At 39.5% G+C, this 23,586-nt stretch overlaps 2 protein-coding genes across 2 annotated transcripts in view; both read left to right on the top strand.

Annotated features, from left to right (window-relative positions):
* Positions 1 to 15,157, top strand: part of LOC129170268 (matrix metalloproteinase-17-like) — a 57,788-nt gene extending 42,631 nt beyond the window's left edge. Inside the window, exons 5-10 of the mRNA XM_054757630.1 lie at positions 1,997 to 2,173; positions 3,713 to 3,815; positions 5,602 to 5,684; positions 6,156 to 6,308; positions 7,459 to 7,716; positions 9,970 to 15,157. Of these exons, the coding sequence (XP_054613605.1) occupies positions 1,997 to 2,173; positions 3,713 to 3,815; positions 5,602 to 5,684; positions 6,156 to 6,308; positions 7,459 to 7,716; positions 9,970 to 10,295 (1,100 nt within the window). The 3' untranslated portion in view covers positions 10,296 to 15,157. The remainder of the gene's footprint in view (positions 1 to 1,996; positions 2,174 to 3,712; positions 3,816 to 5,601; positions 5,685 to 6,155; positions 6,309 to 7,458; positions 7,717 to 9,969) is intronic.
* Positions 15,158 to 16,352: 1,195 nt separating this feature from the next.
* Positions 16,353 to 23,358, top strand: LOC129170109 (T-box-containing protein TBX6L-like). The gene is made up of 9 exons (XM_054757318.1): positions 16,353 to 18,346; positions 18,415 to 18,562; positions 18,628 to 18,730; positions 20,542 to 20,706; positions 20,776 to 20,922; positions 20,989 to 21,065; positions 21,180 to 21,241; positions 21,352 to 21,571; positions 22,788 to 23,358. Exons 1-9 carry the CDS (start codon positions 18,253 to 18,255, stop codon positions 22,951 to 22,953), a joined length of 1,182 nt encoding a protein of 393 aa, XP_054613293.1. The 5' UTR covers positions 16,353 to 18,252; the 3' UTR covers positions 22,954 to 23,358.
* The last annotated feature ends 228 nt before the right edge of the window (positions 23,359 to 23,586 follow it).

Genomic DNA, 23,586 nt, shown 5'->3' with positions numbered 1-23,586 from the left:
ATGCCCACTCACTAGCAACCTAGTGTTGTTGTTTCTGAACTTAAGAAGCCAAAAACATACCACTTCCACATGGAATGGGAGGAGAACTTTTTGTTACTCATGCCATGACTGACTTCATGCAGTGTTAAGGTAATGTAATGTAAGGTAATGTCTCATCAATGTTTTGTGTCATTACTGCCGCCTAGTGACCAGAATACTACATATCGCTTGTATTTCATGATGTTTTGAATAATAAAATACCGTAGTCTACCACGAAACAGCTCTCATTTATTAATTGCTGAAAAAACGCGATATAGCGAGGGAGCGATAATCAAGCCGCGATATTGCGAGGGACGACTATATCTCACAACAGGCACAATAATCCCTAACACGGGCTACTGTTATGTCCGTAACCCACGCTAAGCTAAAACTCAACTTCGAACCCCCGATGTCACTTCCTGTCCGTGCCCCGCACTCAGCTCTCCTAGCACCGGAACACATTTACAGCAACACACGCGAGCACGAGTCTGAAATGTTTTGTTTTTTGTTACTTTGGGTAACAGGAGTGTAGTGGTGACTATCGGGGCGGTAGTTCATCGAGGGCTCTAAAACCATATTTGGAGGTTGTAAACAGGTTTTCTATGCTCTAACTATGAAAATATTAGGTTGATAAATGAGGACTCCTACTTTGCGAAAACTGACTTATCACGGTTGGAACCGGTACCCATTAACCGCAATAAACGAGGGACTGCTTTTCGAGAGTTACTCCACTTCCAGCCTTTGTCACCTGCTATTTGAGAAGTGGTACAGAAAAAGCTGTATACATTTAAAGAATGAATAAATAATGAATGTGTCCAGAAAAAAATGGCTATACAGGTAATGATTGAAAAGATACTGTATTCCTGACCTAAATAAAGTTTGGCTGTGCTTTTTGTCCCCACCCTTCAACATCACGCAGCGAAAGCATTTGGGTCGATATAAAACCTTCTTAATGACTCACTTGTGAATCCGTCGGAGCAAAGCCGAGACGGCGGAACATAAAAGCATTTTCATCGCCTGTAGAGCTTCACAAAGCTCCTCCGTCTCTATCGCGCTCTGCCTTTATCCGCCCAATTCTCTACACTTCCACTTTGTCCGTGGGCATGATCTCTATTGTTTCAGCCTCACATGGGTCGTAAACACCATGCTTGCTCTCTCTCAATCCCTCCTTTTGTTCACCTTTCCTCTCTCCGCCGGGTGCTCCTGTAGATTACACGTGCCATTTGTCTTGGTGGGACCTGGTAGGACGACAGTGTGTCCCTAGCGGGTGTCAAACTAAGGCTAGTGAAATGTAGGCTTCAGTCTCCAGGTGCAAAGGGGCTCTGCGTTGGCTTAGCTCCATATTTTTCAAAAGCCTCAGCCCCTGTATCAAAGTGTAGGGTTGTACACGGAATTTAGAAGGCCTTTTTGTTTCCCTTTTTTTTAACCAAACGCTTGGGTGGAATAGCCTGAAACCTCCCGAGATGTCTTGCTGCTCTCTGCTTCTAACTGGCAACCCTGAGACTTGGGCAGGATTACCAAAGTTATCTCCCTGTAGCACACGCAACAGTGCGGGAATCCTCTTGGTTTAGCCCGTCATGCCTTTTAATTTGTTCTGTAAGCCCGGATCTAACATCTGAATTAGGTTTTTAAACAGGTTTATTCTCGGGCACAAGCGGTAGGTCAGCGAAAAGCCCTCTTTCCGCCAGACAGGATGGTTTGGTTCAGTTTGGCATGATAGTATTTGCATTTAAAAGCTGTAAGAGGTGCCATTTTACATTACCCCTTCATTGCGAATTGTGTAGCGATTCGCCAGTCGACCGAGAATTGTCGTTTTACAACATTGCCCTTGTTTTGCAGCACGATGACGTCACTATTTATGTAGCTATCGCCTGAGCAACCGACAGACCGATCCGAGGTTACCAATGTAAACAAATCTGTAGTCAGCACATTTGCCACAGATAAAACCCATTTGTGTTCTTCTCTATGTCTTCCTCAGACTCTCACGGGATGGACCTGTTTGCGGTGGCCGTCCATGAGTTCGGTCATGCCATCGGCCTGGTCCACACCTCAGCCATGGAGTCCATCATGAGACCGTATTACCAGGGTCCTGTGGGAGACCCTCTGAAGTATGACTTACCCTATGAAGACAAGGTCCGAGTCTGGCAGCTCTATGGTACGACAGCGCAACCCAAGTCCCTTTTCCTACACAATGTCCATTGGCAACACCAGGTACTGTTTGTTGTTCAAAGGATGCAGCGCCGATACCATATCGTAAACCACTACTCGTGTCTTGTTCGTCAAACAGATTCGTCATTGCCGCAGATTTTAACTTTCCAGGATCGAAATGGCTAGTGAACATGCATGCTAACATTAGCGCACCCTGTTGCTATGCCTTGGCTCTAAGAAGCCATGAAGTTAATACAGTGGAAGCTTGGTTTTCATCATGAATCTGTTCTAAAAGCTCAGACGAAAATCACAACATGTGAAAACCGAAGCAATTTTTTTGGTCAACCCAATTAATCTGTTCTAGACACCCAGAAAGGTTATGAGTACTGGAGATCATTAAGGATTACAGTCTTAACAGTTGAACTGCGTATCACGGCGATACGTGGGCATACGGACTAGTTTGTTGCGCGCGCTGTTTGGCCGTACGATAACTGAAACATATGAATTTCGTGGAGAACTAAACCTGAGGTTCTACTGCACATGGCATTTTGACTGTTGCATTCAATGAGTCACACTACCTTGACGTAGAAAACTGACCACCCAAAACCGAGCCAAGCTGTGATACGTTTGGGCAACAGTGGCTCAGGAGGTTGGAGCAGGTTGTCCAGAAACCGGAAGGTTGGCGGTTTCATCCTCGCTCCCTCCACCCAGTCACTGTTGTCGTGTCCCTGGGCAAGACGCTTCACCCGCCTTGCCTCCAGTGCTGCCCACACCGGTGTATGAATGTTCGGTGGTGGTCGGAGAGGCCGTAGTCGCGAATTGGCAGCCACATTTCTGTCAGACTGCCTCAGGGCAGCTATGACTGCAGATCCAGTTTACCACCACCAGTGTGTGACTGAGGAGTGAATCAATAATGGGTTTACTTCGTTGTGAAGCGCTTTGGGTGCTCTGAAAAGTGCTCTATAAAAACTAATCCATGATGTGGAAAAGTGTCATCATGCAGTGATACAAAAGTAGTTTGAACTTTAAACAGTCCAATCGAGTACATGGCTAGTTTTTTCAAACTGACACAAACTGGCATAGTTTCTACACTGCAACTCACTTTTTACAGTCTAAATCGGTGATAATGACCCGCTGTCTGTGAATGCACTTTGCCCTTTTCGCCTGCGTGCCTGGGCAGCTGTGTATCCGTTGCAGAGAGAGCGATTGAGTTGGAAAAAATTCTGCATTTTGTGTCGCCGCGTGTCATTGAGGGGTGATGGGCTCTGCGGCCAAACCAGTTGAGAGCCACTGGTGTCAGTGGTTTGCTACCTGGTATTGATAAGCTCTGTGCAGCCTTATTGAAATGAATGGGCTGTTACGTGACCTCATTGTACAAGGGGAGAACAGATGGTGGCAATTAGTAGCAGAGGACATTAGTACCACTACAAACAACAAAGTGAGCATTATTATCTCGCATTAGATCACATTAGATTGTGCAGGCGTACCTAGCGTTGTGGCTGGGGGCGGAGCTATTCATTCCATTTGACCTTTCCCCTCATGGCAGGTGTTCGTGACTCTGTGTCCCACACAAACCACCCAGGCACCCCTTCCCAAACATCTGAACCTCCCATCCTGTTGGACATTCCGCAAAACAAATCCATCCTGCAGTAAGTAAACACTGCTATTATTTTGCAGGAAAAATGGAACGTTGCATTTAAGACTGCAGCAGAGAAGATTCAATACAAGTCCTGACACATCCAATTAGGAGAATGGTTTTTAGTGTACTTCATACTTACGCAGATTACTGTAAGTTGATTTAAATTGCATGCAAGGGTGCGGAAGCGTAAAATTGTGCATGAAAGAGATGAATCCAGTCATTTATAAACATTGTACCCTTAATGTGTTTCTCATAAGGCTGCAAAGTTAGACTTCATTATGGGCAGATTTCACATTTTTATGGTTTTTCTGTACTTTGGAATGTGCAATGCTTTTCTTCTAATTTGCTGTAATGTTTTCCCGCTCATGCTGAGTAGCAGACGTAATGAAGCCATGCAGGAATACTCAACACGGCCCGCACAACCGGTGTTTGCGGCTTAATATGAAATAATGATATGAGGTGCCGTATCAGCGTGGTGCATCGGTGAGAGTGCGCTCGGGAGCCAGCCCAGCTAATTAAGTGGTTCCCCGAAGCAACTGCAGCTCCTGTCAGCTTGTATCTTCTTCCATTATCAAGGATAATTAGACTTAAGTTTGTCCATTTATGAATCATGTGCATGTGTGAGCCCTAACGTAAAAAGAGGGCTCCCCTCCGGGTCCGACCGCAGGCAAAAATATTTATAACACGGATTTAACGCTCAGCAGGAAGCATGTCTGAGGAAAATGATCCTTTGGCTGAGGGTATATTGTCATGCTATTATAAGGAGCTTTTTAAACCATCATAAAAGTGTAAAAATAAGTCAACCACGCTCTTATTTCATTTACTTTTTCAGGTTTTTATTTATGTTTTTATTTGCAAATGTTTTAAAGTCAAACAATCAGTTTCAGGATGCTGCCTGACTGGTTGATTTGTTCAGATTTTGCTACATAAAACTTAATAAACGATTATTAGGTGTCCAGTATGTGGGGCCGCACGGTGGCCGAGTGCTTAGCATGTCGGCCACACAGTCAGGAGACCTGGGTTCCAATCTCTGTATGGAGTTTGCATGAGAGAAAGTATACAAGAAAGTTCAAATATTTGGAAAATTATTTGTAAAAATCAACGGCAGAAATTTTACCAGAGAAAAGTCAAAATATTAAGAGAAAAAAAAAAGTTTTCTAATGAGAAAAAAAGTTACAATTTCTTGAGAATGAAATAGTTGGAAAATTTAAAAAAAAACACTAGAAATGGAAAAAAACAGCTGTAATTTTACGGGAACAAAGTTAAAATATTAAGGAAACAAGTCATAATCGGATGAAGGACAAAAGTCGCAATTTTCCAAGAAAGAACTGGTATTATGATGGAAAAAAACATCATTTTTAGTAGCATTTCACCTGTATTACAAAGGTGAAATGCCGTAGCTTCTCAGCCTATCTACCTGTACACGTGTTGCTTTACCAAAAATCCAAGTGGCCCTCGCATCCTTTCATTTGTCAGTATGTGGCCCTCGCCTGGTGTAGACCCTCCTACACTCCGCCGGGGGGGTCTGACGGAGTCACGGTTAACATACAGGCCACGTCTGCGCTTTCAATCGCTCAGAATAAATTGAACCTCGTCGGCCTGATGGCGCCCGCTCATCTGTGTAGTCTGATGCCATTCATTCATGTGCAGGTCACACTTAAATATGGATAAACGTGGACGTGGGGGGGGATCAGTAGGCTGCACAAACAAGTGTGCTGTTGAAACATTAAAGAGATAATGTCCACTTTTAGCTGTTGTTTTACTCTTTTTTTTTTAAAGCAGTCTCTCTTTCTCAGGCTTGCACGAGACACTCCAGACAGATGCACCAGCTACTTTGATGCAGTGGCCCAGATACGCGGCGAGGCCTTTTTTTTCAAAGGTAAAGCCGAGCACAAACGCGAGAGTGACGGAAGCAAAAGCCGCGCGGGGGTTGGTGGGTGGATTTTTTCCTTTTTTTTTAAAAGAATGAGCTGAAAAGTTGTGAGAGGAAGGGTACATGATGAAAAAGGCGGGGGGAACGGGAGGGAGATGGATGAGAGAGGGTTTGCTGGAGACGCCCGACTGAGCCAGCTGAGCCCCGCTGAGAGTCGGCACTTCCGAAATTGCATCAGACTTTCATGTGCGCCGTCTGAAGGGGTGGCCTCCCGCTGACAACAGCAACAGGAAAAAGGCTTTTGTACGTTTACTATCAAAGCTGTTTACTTGAACTGACATTAATAATAACCTGCCTAATCTCTATTAGAAAGTCACCGTTTCCGTTTCAGTGTTTTCATACGATCGGAGGGATTTTCTTTCCTACCTGTTCGTTGCAAACGACTGCCTTACACAACTTTTGGCTTTGACCTCGTAGGAAAATACTTTTGGCGTCTCACTCGAGAGAAGCACCTGGTGTCACTGCGTCCCGCTCAGATCCACTGGTTCTGGAGGGGCCTGCCCGCCAATCTGGACAGTGTGGACGCCGTGTACGAGAGACCCGGAGACCACAAAATAGTCTTTTTTAAAGGTACGCTTCCTAAACCACAGTCCAAACCAGAGTGCACCTTGAGTTTTATTGCCCAGCATAGCAGGTCCGGACCGACACTGGAGTGGTTTTAACATGTTTAGTCACAAAATAAATATGTATGATAGAAAATATAACATAAAGTATCATCTAATACAAAATAAAATAAACACTAGCAAGAAAAAACACTTGACAGTAGTAATTATTGAAATATATTTCACAGCTGAGCATAGCTTCAGCTACATTGGAGTGGTTTTAACCTGTTTAAAAATAAATTTAAAAAAACACAATAAATAAAATAATATATTAAAAAAATAATATAAAAATGTTATAAAAATAATAAAAAATATAAATAACATAAACACAAATTAAATAACAGTAATACTAACAATAAACATCACTAACAATAATTATTCCAATGTATTGAACAGCACAACCTTAACATGTAATACAAAAAATATCAAATGTAATCTAATAAAAAATAAAATGTAATAAAATAATACTAAGTACAAATAATAATAAATAATAATAATAATAATAAAAATAATGAATACATAATATATAATAAATGAAATTAAAATATAATATAAGAGAATCGAATAAAAAAAATAAATAACAATAATACTCACAATTAAAAAAAACACGAAGAATAATTATTGAAACATATTTAATGGCATAGCATATTTTGTCCAACGTTGAAGTGCTTTTAATGTGTTTCATGAAAAATAAATAAATAATAAAACACAATAAATGTAATTTAAAAGATATATATAATCTAATACAAAATATAGTATTTAAAAAATAAATAAAAATAAAGAAAAGTGAATAATATCAAAGCGGCCCCCACCTCCTTAAATGGGACGCCCTCGTCAGCTTCATGGTGAAATATGACTTGACTGATTTTGATGGTACAATATAAATAATTACCATCCGTTCAAAGATCAAATCTCATGTTCAAGTTCTAATTCCTAATGTTATTGAAATAAAAAATGTTATGAAATAACGGAGTTCGTCATTTTGTTCACGCAGCCTCACTCTCACCTCCCTTTAAGACGATGCCACAGGCGCTGCGAGGATGAACGGAGGAGGAGTTGCATGAAGAAAGGTCAGGACGTGGATTTTCTCTCTCACACACGTGCGCTCGGCCTTTCAGGTCTCAAGTACTGGCTGTTCAAAGACAACATCATGGAGGAGGGTTACCCCCGCCCGATCAGCGACTTCGGCCTGCCTTTGGAGGGAGTGGACGTGGCGTTCGTGTGGCCGCACAACGAGAAAACCTACTTCTTCAAGGACAACCGCTACTGGCGCTACGACGACCACCTGAGGCGCATGGATGTGGGCTACCCTAAAGACAGCACGCTGTGGAAGGGGCTGCCGCCGCACCTGGATGACGCCATGAGGTGGTCTGACGGTAAGCGTGGTCGTTGGTGCTGAGTCAAAGAATGTGAGGAAAGACTGTCATTTAAGATCTTAGACGCCACCAGCAGATATTACACGTCTTTTACGCCTCATAAGGAGCCTCTGAGGAAACACAGGAAGAACTGGAAGCATGAGTAGTGGCGTTCGGCTGGCAAGGGAGGAGAAGAGACGTGTTGGAGTCAGACTGATAAAAGTGCACTCAGATGGAGGAAAGATAGAAAAGTACGTGTCTCACAAGAACGGAGCTGCCAGTTGTCATATTGCTTCACCAACCGCGCCCACCATGCATGGCGTGGACTTTCTTCTCTTCTTCTGTTATTGACGTTTTATGGGGTGTGATGCATGTTATACGTATGTCAAGTAACTGTTCAAACTCATATTAATGGAACAATGGTCAGGGGTTAGCAGAATAGCATCGACTCTACGTGGTTGTTACGCTACCTCACAAAAGTGTGTACAGGTTTTATTTATTGCATTTTTATTCCATTTATTTATTTTTTTAATTATTTATTTTTACATTTTTTTTAATTAAATTGACATAATTCTTGTACCTTGGTTTTTAGTATTAATTTGTTCCAGAAGATTCCAATGGGAAACCAAAGCAATTTTTTCCATAGAAAATCATGAAAATCCAATGAATCCATTCTAGACACCCATGCATATTAACAGAAATGCATTTTATAGAAAATAATTATAGTTTTACAGGCAGAAAACACTATGAAATAATTATAAATAACGAGTGAAATGGATGATGAACTTTTAACATCACCTTTACCTTTACTGAAACATCTTCGTACTTTGCGATGACTTCTTCCTTGAATTGAATAGTGTTTCTCACCTTCTTCATCAAGTTGCCGACGTTCGCAACTTTCTTAGCCCACGGTGGGTTATTTTACTCAAAAAATGCAAAAATGCTCTGGTGCTTGTCTCACGGAACATTACTGACACCTAGTGACCAATGTAGGATACTACACATCATCACAACGTCTTTGACTGCATTTTTTGAATGCCTTATATTTGTATTTTAGATCATTTAGCCGTTTTTATGCTTGAAAATGCTTAACTCATTCATTACCAAAGACATATTTGTACGTTTTTATAATCCCAACAACATATTTTTTGCGCGAGAGGCAAACAGTGGTAGTGATGCAACTCTCCTCTAATGCATTAGCATTTCAGAGCACTCTTAAGCCATAAAAACGGCAGAAGTGCATTTGATAAAAGCTCGGCAGGGATCATTGCAAATGAACAATCACACATGACAGGAAGGAGGAAGCGAGAGAGCGTGGAGGGGCGTAGCGTGCAGAAGGTTACGCATTGAAGGGAAATTTTAACGCTTTCACACGCGCACACACAGTTCAGTTCCAAATGTGAAAATTGTAAACATGGTGTTATATTTGGAAATAAATTGTTATTTTGGCGTAAAACAACCCCTTTTTTTTGTGTCGTTTATGTTGGTATAGTTGTTTAGAAATTTGAGCTGTCTGAAGGAATAATGGATTTGTTGGCTCGGTGTATGGTTTTCTGCTGATTATTCTTATTGCTCTGTTTTGCAAAATAAAGTCAATTTAGGTTTAAAAATATTACATAACGTTTTAATATTTTTTTATTAACAATAGGCTGTCTTCAACCACGAAAACAGCATGATTTCTTTATTATGATGTTGTGGAAAAGCCGTGATAGAGTGAAGCTGTGCAACTGGAAGCGCGAGGCGGCGAGGGACTGGAGTACTTTAAAACATGCATGTGCCGAAGCTGCTATGAAAGCTGATATAGAAACGTCTGCAAAAAATAAAAACAGTAGTCGTGCGCCGTGGAATGAAATATCATTGTGAACGACTTGGACATTTTTAGTTGTGTTCTCTGTAGAAGTGCAACGTATGCGCGTGCACGTGCGCGTCCTGTGTACATTACGCACACTGTCCATGTTCCATATTCTTCCAGCTGTGCGTGCAACATAAGGCGCGCTGCGTGGGGTGGGGTACTGAGGGGGAAAACATAAACAATTTCAAAGCCGGATCACTGATTCATGAAATGAAGCCCTTGATGATACGTGTTCTTGTCTTGTTCTCTTAATGAGACCGCAGCATTCTGTGCGAGTACTGAAATACAAATTACTGCAGTAGTTTCATACTTTACTATGAACAAGTCAACAAATGCTAATTCTGGGATTGACAGGGTAAGGATCATGTGAAACAGGCTTCACAACATCCCGCTAAAGTTGTCGACTCTCCTCTCCTGTGCAGGTTCGTCCTACTTCTTCAAGGGGAAAGAGTACTGGCGTGTGCCGAGCAGCGACATGGAGGCGGAGGCGGGCTACCCTCGCCTCATCGCCAAAGACTGGCTGCTGTGCACCGAAATGCAGTCGGACTCTCCGGGCGCGGAGCCCAAAAGCACCGACACCAGAGTCAACGTGCGCCAACACCCGGACCACGCCGAGAACGGCTACGAGGTGTGCTCGTGCACATCGGACACGGCGTCGCCTTTAGGTGCCCGTCTCTCCCCGTCCCCCTTGTGGCTGCTGCCGCCTCTCTGGACGCTCCGGCAAGCCCTCTGCTCTCAACCGCTATGATGCCAAAAGTCATCACACAACGTGAGCGAGCACTCAGCAGAAACAGGAACATTTCGATCAGATGATTACTTTTGGAATTATTTATTTCACAATCCTTCTGGCAGCTTCTTCTGGGACACTGAAGCTGTTTTGTTTACAAAATCAACAACAGAAATATTCTTGTGTTGCATCCAGGAAGCAGGAAACATGGGGGCTCAAAAACAAACTGTTACTTACGGTACATAAACATACATTTTTTGTACTTTCCAAGAACCCATCATGTGTGTTTGCGTATGACAGCGAAACAAGAAAACACAAGCGTTACTTATTGTCACTGTCCAATAACAACCGGGCGCAGCGGATACCTGATATTCAAGACGGTTACATTCAAAAACTCGCCCGCGAATGGCAAAAAAACACACACAAAAAAAAAGCCTAGTTTTGATACTCTAAACCAGAGGTGTGCAAAGTGCGGCCCGGGGGCCATTTGAGGCCCGTTGTTTCTAATTGTCAAAAAGAAAACCAAAAAAAAAAAAGCTGTACTACAACAAGCAAAAAATTTTTATTTCACAAGAACGTAGTGTAATACTATGAGGAAAAATGACGTCATTTTAGTAGCATAAAGTTGAAATATTAAAGAAAAAAGAAATTGTTAGAAAAAGTCGTAATATTATGAAAAAGAAACAAAACATCAAATAAATTTGCAAGTTTTGAAAAATTAGGTTGTGTACAAAGTTATGTTACAAGAATAAAATCATAATTATGAGAAAAAAATTTACAAGAGGAAACTTGGAAAAAAAAAAGTAATTAACAAAAAAAAACAGGTGGAATTTTATAAGAATAAAGTCGAAATATTAGGAGAAAAAAAATTCTTTGAACGTAAAAAAAAGTCACAGTTTCATGAGAATAAATGTGTAATATTATGGGGAAAAATAACGTCATTTTAATAGCATAAAGTTGAAATATTAAAGAAGAAAGAATTTTTTTTAAGTCGTAATATTATAAGAAAGAAACAAAACAACAAATAAATTTGTAAGTTTTGGAAAATTAGGTCGTGTACAAAGTTATAATGTTATGAGAATAAAATCAGAATTACGAGAAGAAAATTTACAAGAGGAAACTAGGGAAAAAAACGTAATAAAAAAACAGCTGTAATTTTATAAGAACAAAGTCAAAATATTAAGAGAAAAACATTTATTTGAACGTGAAAAAAAGTCACAGTTTCATGGGACTAAACGTGTAATATTATGAGGAAAAATAACGTCATTTTAGTAGCATAAAGTTGAAATATTAAAGAAGAAAGAAATTGTTAGAAAAAGTCATAAAATTATGAAAAAGAAACAAAACATCAAACAAATTTGTAAGTTTTGAAAAATTAGGTTGTGTACAAAGTTATGTTACAAGAATAAAATCCTAATTATGAGAAGAAAATTTACAAGAGGAAACTTGGAAAAAAAATGTAATTAACAAAAAAAAACAGGTGGAATTTTATAAGAATAAAGTCGAAATATTAGGAGAAAAAAAATTCTTTGAACGTAAAAAAAAGTCACAGTTTCATGAGAATAAATGTGTAATATTATGGGGAAAAATAACGTCATTTTAATAGCATAAAGTTGAAATATTAAAGAAGAAAGAATTTTTTTTAAGTCGTAATATTATAAGAAAGAAACAAAACAACAAATAAATTTGTAAGTTTTGGAAAATTAGGTCGTGTACAAAGTTATAATGTTATGAGAATAAAATCAGAATTACGAGAAGAAAATTTACAAGAGGAAACTAGAGAAAAAAACTTAATCAAAAAACAGCTGTAATTTTATAAGAACAAAGTCAAAATATTAAGAGAAAAACATTTATTTGAACGTGAAAAAAAGTCACAGTTTCATGGGACTAAACGTGTAATATTATGAGGAAAAATAACGTCATTTTAGTAGCATAAAGTTGAAATATTAAAGAAGAAAGAAATTGTTAGAAAAAGTCATAATATTATGAAAAAGAAACAAAACATCAAATAAATTTGTAAGTTTCGGAAAATTAGGTTGTGGTCAAAGTTATAATGTTACGAGAATAAAATCCTAATTATGAGAAGAAAATTTACAAGAGGAAACTAGGGAAAAAAACGTAATCAAAAAACAGCTGTAATTTTATAAGAACAAAGTCAAAATATTAAGAGAAAAACATTTATTTGAACGTGAAAAAAAGTCACAGTTTCATGGGACTAAACGTGTAATATTATGAGGAAAAATAACGTCATTTTAGTAGCATAAAGTTGAAATATTAAAGAAGAAAGAAATTGTGAGACAAAGTCGTAATATTATGAGAAGGAAACAAAACAACAAATAAATTTGTAAGTTTTGGAAAATTAGGTTGTGTACAAAGTTATAATGTTACAAGATTAAAATCCTAATTGCGAGAAGAAAATTTACAACAGGAAACTAGCGAAAAAAATTAACGAAAAAACAGCTGTAATTTTAGTCATTTTAGTAGCATAAAGTTGAAATATTAAAGAAGAAAGATTTTCTGTTTTAAACATAATATTTTGAGAAAGAAACAAAACAACAAATACATTTGTAAGGCTTGGAAAATTAGTACAAAGTTCTAATGTTACGAGAAGAAAATCATAATTACGAGAAGAAAATTTACAAGACGGAAAAAAACAAGAATAAACTCAAAATATTAAGACAAAAACATTTATTTTACAGATCGGAGCACAGACGAAAGAACCGGTGTCTCCCAACTACAAACAATGGCTGTCACGTAGCCAGACAGCCAATCAGCAGCATGGGCGTGTAGTTGTCCCGCCTCCGCCAAGAGCGATGGCCACTGAAAACAGAGAGCTCCAAATCGTATTTGTTGGAAGATTCTGCTGTGCCTGCTTTTCATTGGACAGTGACGCTACAGTACGATAATTGGGATGACTCACCATTGAAGAACTGTTGGGGAAGATGACGTATTTTTTCAACAAATGTAAGGAATGCATTAGTGAATGTGAACATGGCCCATCCCATCAGGCACGGGACGTTGACACGACGTTGACTAAACATTCATGACGTTGAACGTTTAAAGTTGAAATGACGTTGCAAAATAGTTGACATTGAATTGTAACATTGAAGCAATGTTGTACCGCAAGGTTGAAACAACGTTGCAAAATAGTTGTATTTACTATTATTATTATTATTATTATTACTAATTCTGTTTTCTCAAATGTAGAGAATCCAAATGTCCAAAAAAAAGTTTAATTAAGTGTTCAAATTTGGAGTGACCAAAATCGAACAGTCAACAGTCAGTGAATATAAATGTCCGCAAATGTATTTTGTTTCAACATTGTGATTGTGTTGCTCAACGTCATGACCTAAATCAACACTTTGTCAACGCTGTTTCAATGTCATGTGCCTTTTTATTATTATGGTTCCCATCATCATTTTATTTACTCTTTTTATGTTTACTATATTGGGTAATAGGAGTATAAAGGTGACTATAGGGGTGTTATGTCATGTCTAGAGGGCTCTAATGATGTTAAAAACCGTAATTAGAAGGTTGTAAACAGGTTTTCTACGCTCTAACTAGAAAAATATTCCTTTCATAAATAAGAAGTTCTACTCTGCAAAGGTTCACTTACCACAGTCGGGTCTGGAACCAATTAACTGCGATAAACGAGGGATTACTTTCACACAGGCAGCGTCCCGCCTCTGTTGTGGCTCTGTGAAAAATTGCTTTGCCCGCCACAGAAAGTTTTTGTTTCCAGGTTGTGTCAGCAACAACAGATGCTTTCTTACATGGTTGTTTGTTTCCTTTTTTTTTTGTTTAATCTCATGTTTAGCACGACCGGTTGAGCTGAAGCCACAGACATCCACAGTCTAAACTTGTACAAGCTAATAGCTGCCAGGAGAACATCTGGCTTCCACTTTTGGAGCCAAAGTTGCCAACTTTCAAAGTGATGTTTTCCTCGCACAAAAAAAAAAAAGAAAATCCCTTAACTGCTCCCCCGAGGAGGCGAGCGGCCGCTCTCGTTTTGCCTTTTGCAACACTTTATCAATTTCCCATCTGCTTCGGCGGCGTCGCTCGCTCCCGCTGCCGCATCTTTTAGATTGTGTTGATCAAGTCGTTGAGGCCTGATTGAGTCGTTTGCTGTAGAGTTTCTATTTCTCTATTAGACCCGCTATGTTGGACCGGAGGGGTTGTGCACTTCCTGCAAAATCTAGTGTATATTTTAAGTTGGATTTTGTATTGTAAAATATTTTTATAGAAAAAAATAAAAATGTATGTGAGTGACGGATCTCTATTGAGGCACCGCTGTCTTCTTTTCTTATGTCTTGTCTCGTTGCGCTTCATCTTGTCAGTCAGCTCACACATACACTTGCACACACACACACACACACACACACACACACACACACACACAACAGACGTGTTGGCACACGCGTACAACAACGAAGTGTTTAAGCAAATGAAGTTGCTAGCTTACAAGTTAATACGTTTATTAGTGTGAAAACAACAAGCCTTATTGCTCCACTGTATGACTGGCTACTTTTCTAAAACCCCACACTGTAATTTTTGCTAGTAATGATGTGTTTGTTTCCCTTGAGGGCTTTGGATGTCCACTTGAAGCCGTAAGTGAAGCAATACTCTTTTTCGCCAGTGGATGGCAGTGTTGGCGAGAGGACGCGATGAAGAACGTTGCTTTACGACCGTCGTAGAAAAACATTACTATTTTGGGTGATAACTTCACTTTCTGTACGATCAATAATTGCAAAAAATCCTTTATTGTATTATTTAAATTGTAAGCAAACTGTTTTTATTCTCTTTTTTTATTATTATCATTATTGTTTGAGCCAGTCGCGTTTAGCATGTAAGCCTCAATTAAAACACATGCTTTATGTATTGCTTAGTTTTTCTACTGCAGTTGTCTAATAATAACTGCGGTGATTTACTTCGTCATATTTTTAGATGACAGGCGAAAAGAATAAGGTAAGGTTTATTTTTACATCAAGCATGAATACATACAACAGGTAAAAGCTGTCACTAATGTACTGTAGTGATGTACTGTAGAAACAAAAACCTGTAAGTGTAGATTTGATGTGCTTTACCGCCCTCTGCTGGTCGTAATATAATTGCACCGCTCAGTGTTTACTATTAGTTAAACACTAGTAGTTTTTAGTACCCTTACGTTTTCAATATGTCATTAATAATATTATTGATATGGCGTTTTTAACTGTTATTTTGGTACTTTTATACACTCGTATTTATTTATTTTCACCTTGTAAAGCATCTGAGTTTTTGAAATAAAAATATAAATAAAATGTAAATAAAATGTATTTATATTATTAAGTAATATTATTATATAATTATTTTATAATATTTTTATACTAATTATATTTTATATATAATTATCATAAAATTATGTATAATTTCATTTTAATACATGTACTATTTTTAGATTACTAATACTTCAAAATTATGTAATTTAAAAATACATATATATAACAATCCATAGACACATACATACATACAATTATTAAAAATGATGTATCATTTCATTTTAATACATGTAGAGCGACAAATCAGTGGCAACATCATCATTATTTTTGGTAGACAGTGTGTAATCACCCTCATTAAAATCAAACAGGTCCTCAGTTTTACAGATGAAATGTGATAGAAATGTAGGAGTTTATAATGGATGTGTTTAATTTCGGTGCTGGGAAACTATGAAATGATAATTACCTTTCGTTTTTGCGACCTCAACCTCATTTGTGGCCAACAAAGAACCCCCATCTGTGTCTAGGAACGCAAGAATGTTTGATCTATAACGTCCAAAAAATCTTTCTGTGGCGACTCAAATGTAACTGTGGCGGGCCATTTGTACACCTTTTCAAGGACTAAACTGTTTCATATCAACGCCGGTAGATTTACGAGTGATTGGTATGGAAGATGGTGCAATACTTGTGTTTTTATAGTTTATACTCACTGCAGCAGAGCACACGAGACAAAAACTGGACAAGTTTTATTGTGAAATGCTCCCAAAGCTGAACCTCACAGGCTACCGTCGGGTTGCAGAAGCGCCGCAGGCTGGAACGTTCTGGATTCCACCTTCAAGCGTCAAGTTGATTCAAGCAGGGAAGTTTCGGCATGTCTGCAGACCTCCGGGGAGCTGAGTCACAGCCTCTACTCACGCTGAAGCGTTTCGCATCACGAGGCTCTGGTCCGGAGACGGGCCGCTTTTATTTTGGAGATCATGAGGCTCGTTTGTGGATGAAGCGTTTTGAAATGAAGCTTTCACTTGACAACTTTCCAAGCATTCACTCGCTCTTTCATGTCAACGAGCTGACAACTGCTGGCTCCATCCAGGAGAAGCCCCCTTTTTCTTCTACTACTTAAGGTACAAGTGGGGAGGGTCGGGAAGGGGGGGCATAAGAGGGCCAAATGGCCTGGTGGGATTTGCCGCATTGTTCACTCCGGTGGAGGTTGGAGGCCACCGCTCTAATCCGGAGACTGCTTCTCAATACACAAGTGAGGCAGTCAGGACGGGACCTGTTCGTCTGCCCCCCTCCCCCTCCCATCGACGCCCACTTTGAAATTCTGCCCTTCACCTTGTCTTCTGGAAGTGGAGAGAATATTCCTTGCATGTTGCTGGCAAGCTGCGTACACAACAGTCTCTCTCAATGCAGGGACCACCGTCACGTTTTTCACCGTTTTGTTCATTAAAGACGCTAAAAGCAATCCAGCGTCAACTAATTTTAATCACAAAAATAACAGAAACTTCAAAAGCAAGACTCCCTCTTGCGTTTCACTTCTTTGGCTTTCTGGGGCCTTTTTTTGCGACATTTGTGCCAAAGAAGGCACAGCCGAAGTGAGAAGATGCAGCATTTAAAGCACATGTCATGTTATCAAATTAGTTGTTTCGCAGTGAACAGAGGTTAGCTTATTTGTACGCTTACGACACTTGAAGGGGCCGTTTGCAAATGGCTCAAAGTTGCACTTTTTCAATATACGAGTAACTCGTTCGCTGGATGGTGATTGTTACGGCTATATGGGGGGTGTCCGAAGTGCGTCACAAGGGCTATTTACGGCCCGTGGACCTTGATTGAACAAAAACACTAATTATTTTTTTTTTAAACAGTAAAAATTGACAAAAAATAATAGTAAATTTACAAGAATAAAGAAAAAAAATTAAAGAAAAAAATATAAATATAAAATATAAAACTGAAAAATTAAATTAAAAAGTTAAAATGTCCAAAAAGAAAGTTGAAATATTTAGAAAAAAAATTTGTTAAAGTTGCAAAAAGGTCTCATGCAAGGAGAAAAAGTCCACATTAACAATTCACTTAGTTACAGATACAGATTATTTTTCTTTAACTATAAAAAACGTTTGGCCACCCCTGGGTTATACAGTCAATGATAGCTATCGTTAGGAGTTAAACTTGGCCAAATTGCTATCATTAGCTGTCAACAAATGTGTGTGCGTTATGCGAGGCGCCGCTCACATGCTCGGAGTAGGAAGTGCTTGAAAGTTAGCGTCCCTTTAACAATGTTAGCATGTAACATTCCTACATTGCCTGGACAGTTAACAAAGGTTTCATGACGGCAACAGTTTGAAACTACAATTTTCCAAATTTGTTTGGAGTTTCTTTTTTTTTTTTTATTAAAAAACAACAACTGTTTCAAATGTGCAGCTTAAAAAAAAAATTGAAGCTGCATGGTTGTCGTTCGACAGTTATGTTTGATAAAGACGGCAACAGGAAGTGATTATTTCTGCATTCAACGACCTCTTTCAGTACGAAACCAACCAAAACGAATGGCATGATGGTTCAACATGGCACCAGCCTGGTGTTGGAATGACCCGGTATCTGCATACGCTCTTTAACAGTATTGCGTCGAAACAAATCAGGAAGTCGGCGTGCCTCGGCCACACCCCGTCTCCCTGCTGCTGTAACCCCGCCCTCTCTGTGATGACCAATCAAGCTCAAGGGTCAGGCCCCTAAAGATGGATTCCAAAGATATCTCAGTGGTCAAAACATCTCCTCAAAGCAGCACTTTCTCTCCAAGCTCCAGAGGAGGAAACATGCGACACATTCATGGTAAGGAATCACCTCATATCTACAATATCACTTTTGACTCCTTTGATATAAAGAACACGCCTGTGCAGACTCCAAACCCAATACGAGCGTGCCCAGGCTGCCCCGGGCCGCCGACTCCGTCCCGCAGGGAGGCATCAGGATGACCTTGGAGAACGCTCATCTCTGGAAGTCCTTTCACAGCAAAGGAACAGAGATGATTATCACGAAACATGGAAGGTAAATGCTGGTTTTAGCCTTCGGTGTGATGTTTTACAAGCTGATGCGTGTGAAACGTATTTCAGGAGGATGTTCCCACACTGCAGCGTCAGCGTAACAGGCCTCCAGCCTTTTGCCAAGTACATCGTCATGATGGACATGATTCCAGCAGACCGTTTCAAATACAAGGTACGGCACATTTGTTGCTCACTGTAAGGAAAAAAAGAAGAGCCTCGCCGTCTGCACCCAGACACATCCTTCCATTTCAAAGCCTTCACTGCTTCCTGTTTGTGTACTCTCAGCTGGAAGCCCAGTTAATTAGCATCCCGCTCAGTGAGGTCGTCCATACGACCAGTGGCTCCTTCTCTCAGCAGTTTATGGCCCCATTTGGTCACACGTGAGACTGGATGGCTTTGGCACACAAAAGCAAAGGGAACACATTTTCTAAAAATGATCAATTATTTTGTTATTTATCGTCATTTTTATATGAAAAAATAGTAAACCAAATAATTACTTATTTATATATATATATATATAATTTCTATTTTTTTATCACCTTTTCTTGTTTTTTAAAAATAATTTTTATATATATAAAAAAAAAGAATGGACCAAAAAACATTTATCAGCTTTCTTCTTTTTTTTTATATTGAATAATAGTAAACCAAAAAATATTTATCATCAGCTTTTCTTGTTTTAAAAAAATCATTTACAAATATATATACACACACACACATATATATATATATATATATATATATATAAATAAATAAAATGGACAAAAATATTTATCATTTATCAGCTTAAAAAAAACACTTTACATTAAAAAATGGTGGACTACCATATTATTTAGTGTTGCTGTTACTTGTACTTTATCTTCCAAGAACAACATACCGGTACTAAAAAGACAATAAATATCCTACATCAGGAGTGTCCAAAGTGCGGCCCGTAGGCCATTTTCGGCACGTAGCTCATTATTGGCCCTTTGCATATTCTAAAAATAAAATAACTGCATTATTAATCTTTTTTTTTCTAATTTTTTCCTTCAAAATGTTTCAAGTTTTTCCTTAAATAATCTTTGTACATTTTCTTCTAGTCGTATTATGACTTTATTTCCATATTCCAACTTTTTCCCACCCACCTAATTTTCCAAAAATGACAACCTTTTCGCAACCTAATTCTATTTGTGGTTTTTCATAATATTCCGACTTTTAAATAAATAAGGTCTTTCATATTTCAACTGTATGCTCCTAAAATGACGTTATTTTTCCTGATAATCAATGTTATTCTCCTAAAATTACGTCTTTTTCTCGTTAGATTAAAAAAATGTTCTCTTAAAATTTTTACTTTATTTTTGCAAAATTACTGCAGCTTTTTCCATTTTTGCTGTTGTTTTTTTTAGTTTTATTGTTAAATTGTATTTTTAGGACGTGCCGCAGGCCACAAATTTGTCACCTATGACACAAAGCTAACAGCACGTACCAACAACATTGGATTGTTTTTAGCATCTATAATGCACAAAATGTGTCCAATGCATCCTTTCATTTTCCTGCATGCAAAACTCATTCATGCTTCCGAGGGAATTTGGGGCAGAAGGCTTTGCTGCCCCACGTAGGAGTAGATCCGACACGGCGAGTTGGCAGGAACACAGTCAAACAAAGGCAATTGCATTTTCTTTTAAATAGAAAAAATCCAATTCATACTGTTTTTTTTTTTTTTGTGGAAAGCTTCACTGCCACACACAGTCGACAAAGGATAGGAAGATTTGGCAGCAACAGTCACAAATGGAATAAACGCCGTAATGTTGTTTTCTTGGTCATTTGGGCCCTCATACGTTCCTGCTGCCCCGTGGAGTAGTAAAAGGACAAGAAGATATGGCTGCTATTTGCAGGACTGCACCGTCTCCCGGATCTGGTGGGGCACTGGCTCACTTGCCCCAAATGCCAAAATCGCCATTGCAGGAAATAAGAATGTGAATGATGAGTATTTCTTCTTGTCTTTAGTGGAAAAATGAGCAGTGGGAGTTGGCAGGGAAGGCGGAGCCTCAGCCCCCACGTAGGTCATACATGCACCCAGACTCCCCCGCACTAGGAAGTCACTGGATGAAGCAGTCTTTGTCCTTTCTGAAGATGAAGCTCACCAACAACACCTTGGACCAGCACGGCCATGTAAGGCCCTTGCACACATGATGGGTCATGTGACTTCACGTTGTTCAGTTGTATCTGTTTTTTTATCAGATCATCCTCCACTCCATGCATCGCTACTACCCCAGGTTTCACGTCATCCAGACAGACAGTCCATACCTGGTCCGCTGGGCCCCCTTTCGGTCTTTCTCCTTCCTGGAGATGACCTTCACTGCAGTCACCGCCTACCAGAACCCAAAGGTACGAAGGTGCATTTAAATATGCACGCTGCCGTCACACTAACAACAATCGCTGCTTTTCTGCAAGATCACAAAGTTGAAGATTGACCACAACCCATTTGCTAAAGCATTCCGGGAGGGAGGCACACACGCACAAGGGAAAAGGTAGGCGCAAAATTCCAGGAAGGGAAAATATCAACGGGCATAAGCATTTACAGTACAAGTTTGTCCGGATTCAAGCTTTTATTTTCACCTAAAGGACCTCTGCTGTTTTTGTAGGTGTCGTCCTTCAGAGAAAATGTCCTCAGCGGACAGGAAAGTTGTATGCAAAAGTTCTTCAGGTAAAATCAGTCATGTCCTAGAGGGTAAACATCCTCCCATTATACGGTAAATACGACTGATTGAAGACAGCGCGTGCTCTGCTTTGAAACGCGGGCATGTCCCTTCTCAGGCCTGCGGGGGACACCTTCTTCCACTCAGTCGGAAGAGACAGACAAGAGTCAGGTTGCACAGACCATGAAGCGGGGTCCACATCCCAGCTGGTCTAAGGAGCAGGACGCCTCTGAGAGTCTACATGGGGAGCCTCTGGAGCTGCATGAGTACGACTACAGCTGTGAGGAGCAGATGGTGCCGGCGTCAGTGACCTATCAACACCACAGGTCGGATTTAAGGTGGGACGTCATGTACCAATGTTGGAATAGACCAGTGGCCGCATACAGACAAATCAAAGGATTTGGCGGGCCACTTTGATATTTTGTGACAAAACTCGAAAAACCTTTTTCATTTAATTTCAGATTTTTCTCTTTACATTGTGCCTTTTTGCCCTATTTTTTTTTTTTTATCAGTTTTTGCTGTTTAGTGGTTAAATGTATTTCTACATGGTGCCGTGGGCCAGTAATAAAGCAGTTGTGTGGAGCAAATGGCCCTCGGGCCGCACTGTGGACATCACTGCAATAGACCATCAATGACCACTTTTTTTTGGTACACGTGTGCAAAACTGCCTTTACACATGATTTCGCTTACCAGTTCGTAAAGTAAGGTTATGATAATAATGACGACATACTAACCAAAAATATTCAAATAAAATTGCATTACAGTATAGTGGTACATCTTCATTATCAATATTTGATCTCCTTTTAATGATTGTGTGTATACATATTGCAGTCTAATGTACAATTGTCTATATATAATGTTATTTTTATGTATGTAATGGTAAGGGTTTAGTTTATTTTGCATATGCCTAAAAAAAAAATACATTGAAGTACATCACATTGACACTTGCACAATTTAACTTGTCCGAAAAGGAGTAGGAAGAAGCACATCTCATTTAATCCCTCCTCCCCGCGCCATGACATACAAAAAAATAGAAAGAAATGAATAAATGAGGGAGTAAAAGTTGACAGAAACATTGTGTTGTTTGGTGTAAGCCTTTTCTATGAACACAAAAGGCATATTTCTCTCAAATGTTCTCCACAAATCCGCGGGAGTGAGCACTTCTCCTTCGCCCAGATAATCCATCCACCTCACACCCGCCTGAGGCTGGCCACAATAAAAGGCCACTCCATAATGTGTGGTTTTACTGTATCTGTTGGTGTTTGTGTACAGTACAGATGTTTTCAATCCATTCACTCCCAAAAGCTGTATTTCTTATTTCTTGTTAAAAAGAAAATTATTAACATTTGATACTGGATCAGTGAATTCCAACATTTGTGTTTCAGAATCTATATTGAAGGGACACTTTAGGCATTTTTAGATTTGCAGCTCATATAGTCATCTTTTATGACCCCTAAAAATGTGTTTTCATTCACAGTCTGTGTTTCGAGTAGTCTTTTCAACCACTACCAAATGACATTATGCTAAATGTGAATATTACATACTTTCCTCCAGGTCTGTAGAATACACCAGATTTGGGTTCCCCTCCAGTGAGGCAGACACGCCCCATGCCCTCGCCCCAGCTCAACGGGACACCCGGCAGCAAGGCTCCTCCCACCACCACCCCAGCAACACAGCCGACTGGAGCCAGTACCCGCTCTTCTCCTACTCCTCCTGGTGAACCCTGGCTGAGAGGAGCAGACAGAGGAGATGTACAGAAGTGTATAAATGTATACCATGTTTACCGTCTCACCAGGAGTGTTGCCCTTTTACCTGCAGGTTTATTTTGGCTTGCAAATGAACATTTTTGCTTTGCATTTGAAAAGTATTGTTTTGTTTTTTTACTGGAAAGCAGGTCTTTTTCCTGTCATCTGGGAAAACCAAAACCAGTAGAACGATGTGCCATTATATTAACGTTCATTGCTTTTGCGTCAGGTGTTGCTTAAAGAGAAGAAAGTATCATAGTAGCAAAAATAATGGTTCTGCCTTGAAAACACAAAAATATTATTGTAAGCACCCAAGAGACGTGATGACATAATTCTTGCTACTGATGAAATTATTTCTTAAGGCAAGATTTGCTACTAGAGTACGTAAATAAAACATTTTTTTAACTTCTACATGTCTGTTTCGATTGATGCTAATTATGTTCAACAGTATTTGTAACCAAGTTCACTTTCTTAGGTCATTTGCAAGTGGAAACAGTGTTCGTGTGCTAACATCTAGCATGCTAACAATGTGCTTGGATACCTTGTGATAACATCAGAACGTGTCTTGCTTCAATAGATTGTTGCTAAAGTGCTAAATGTCAATATGA

Source organism: Dunckerocampus dactyliophorus, chromosome 17 (assembly GCF_027744805.1).
Source record: "Dunckerocampus dactyliophorus isolate RoL2022-P2 chromosome 17, RoL_Ddac_1.1, whole genome shotgun sequence".
NCBI lineage: Eukaryota > Metazoa > Chordata > Actinopteri > Syngnathiformes > Syngnathidae > Dunckerocampus > Dunckerocampus dactyliophorus.
Note: the sequence above shows the minus strand (reverse complement) of the source record. Positions and strands in the feature narration are given on the sequence as shown.

Excerpts from the sequence above, each read along its gene's own strand:
- LOC129170109 (XM_054757318.1), top strand. The coding sequence starts at position 18,253 with ATGGATTCCAAAGATATCTCAGTGGTCAAAACATCTCCTCAAAGCAGC. Across the intron at positions 21,242-21,351 it reads TGTATGCAAAAGTTCTTCAG|GCCTGCGGGGGACACCTTCT; the intron begins GTAAAATCAGTC and ends GTCCCTTCTCAG. Across the intron at positions 21,572-22,787 it reads CACCACAGGTCGGATTTAAG|GTCTGTAGAATACACCAGAT; the intron begins GTGGGACGTCAT and ends ACTTTCCTCCAG.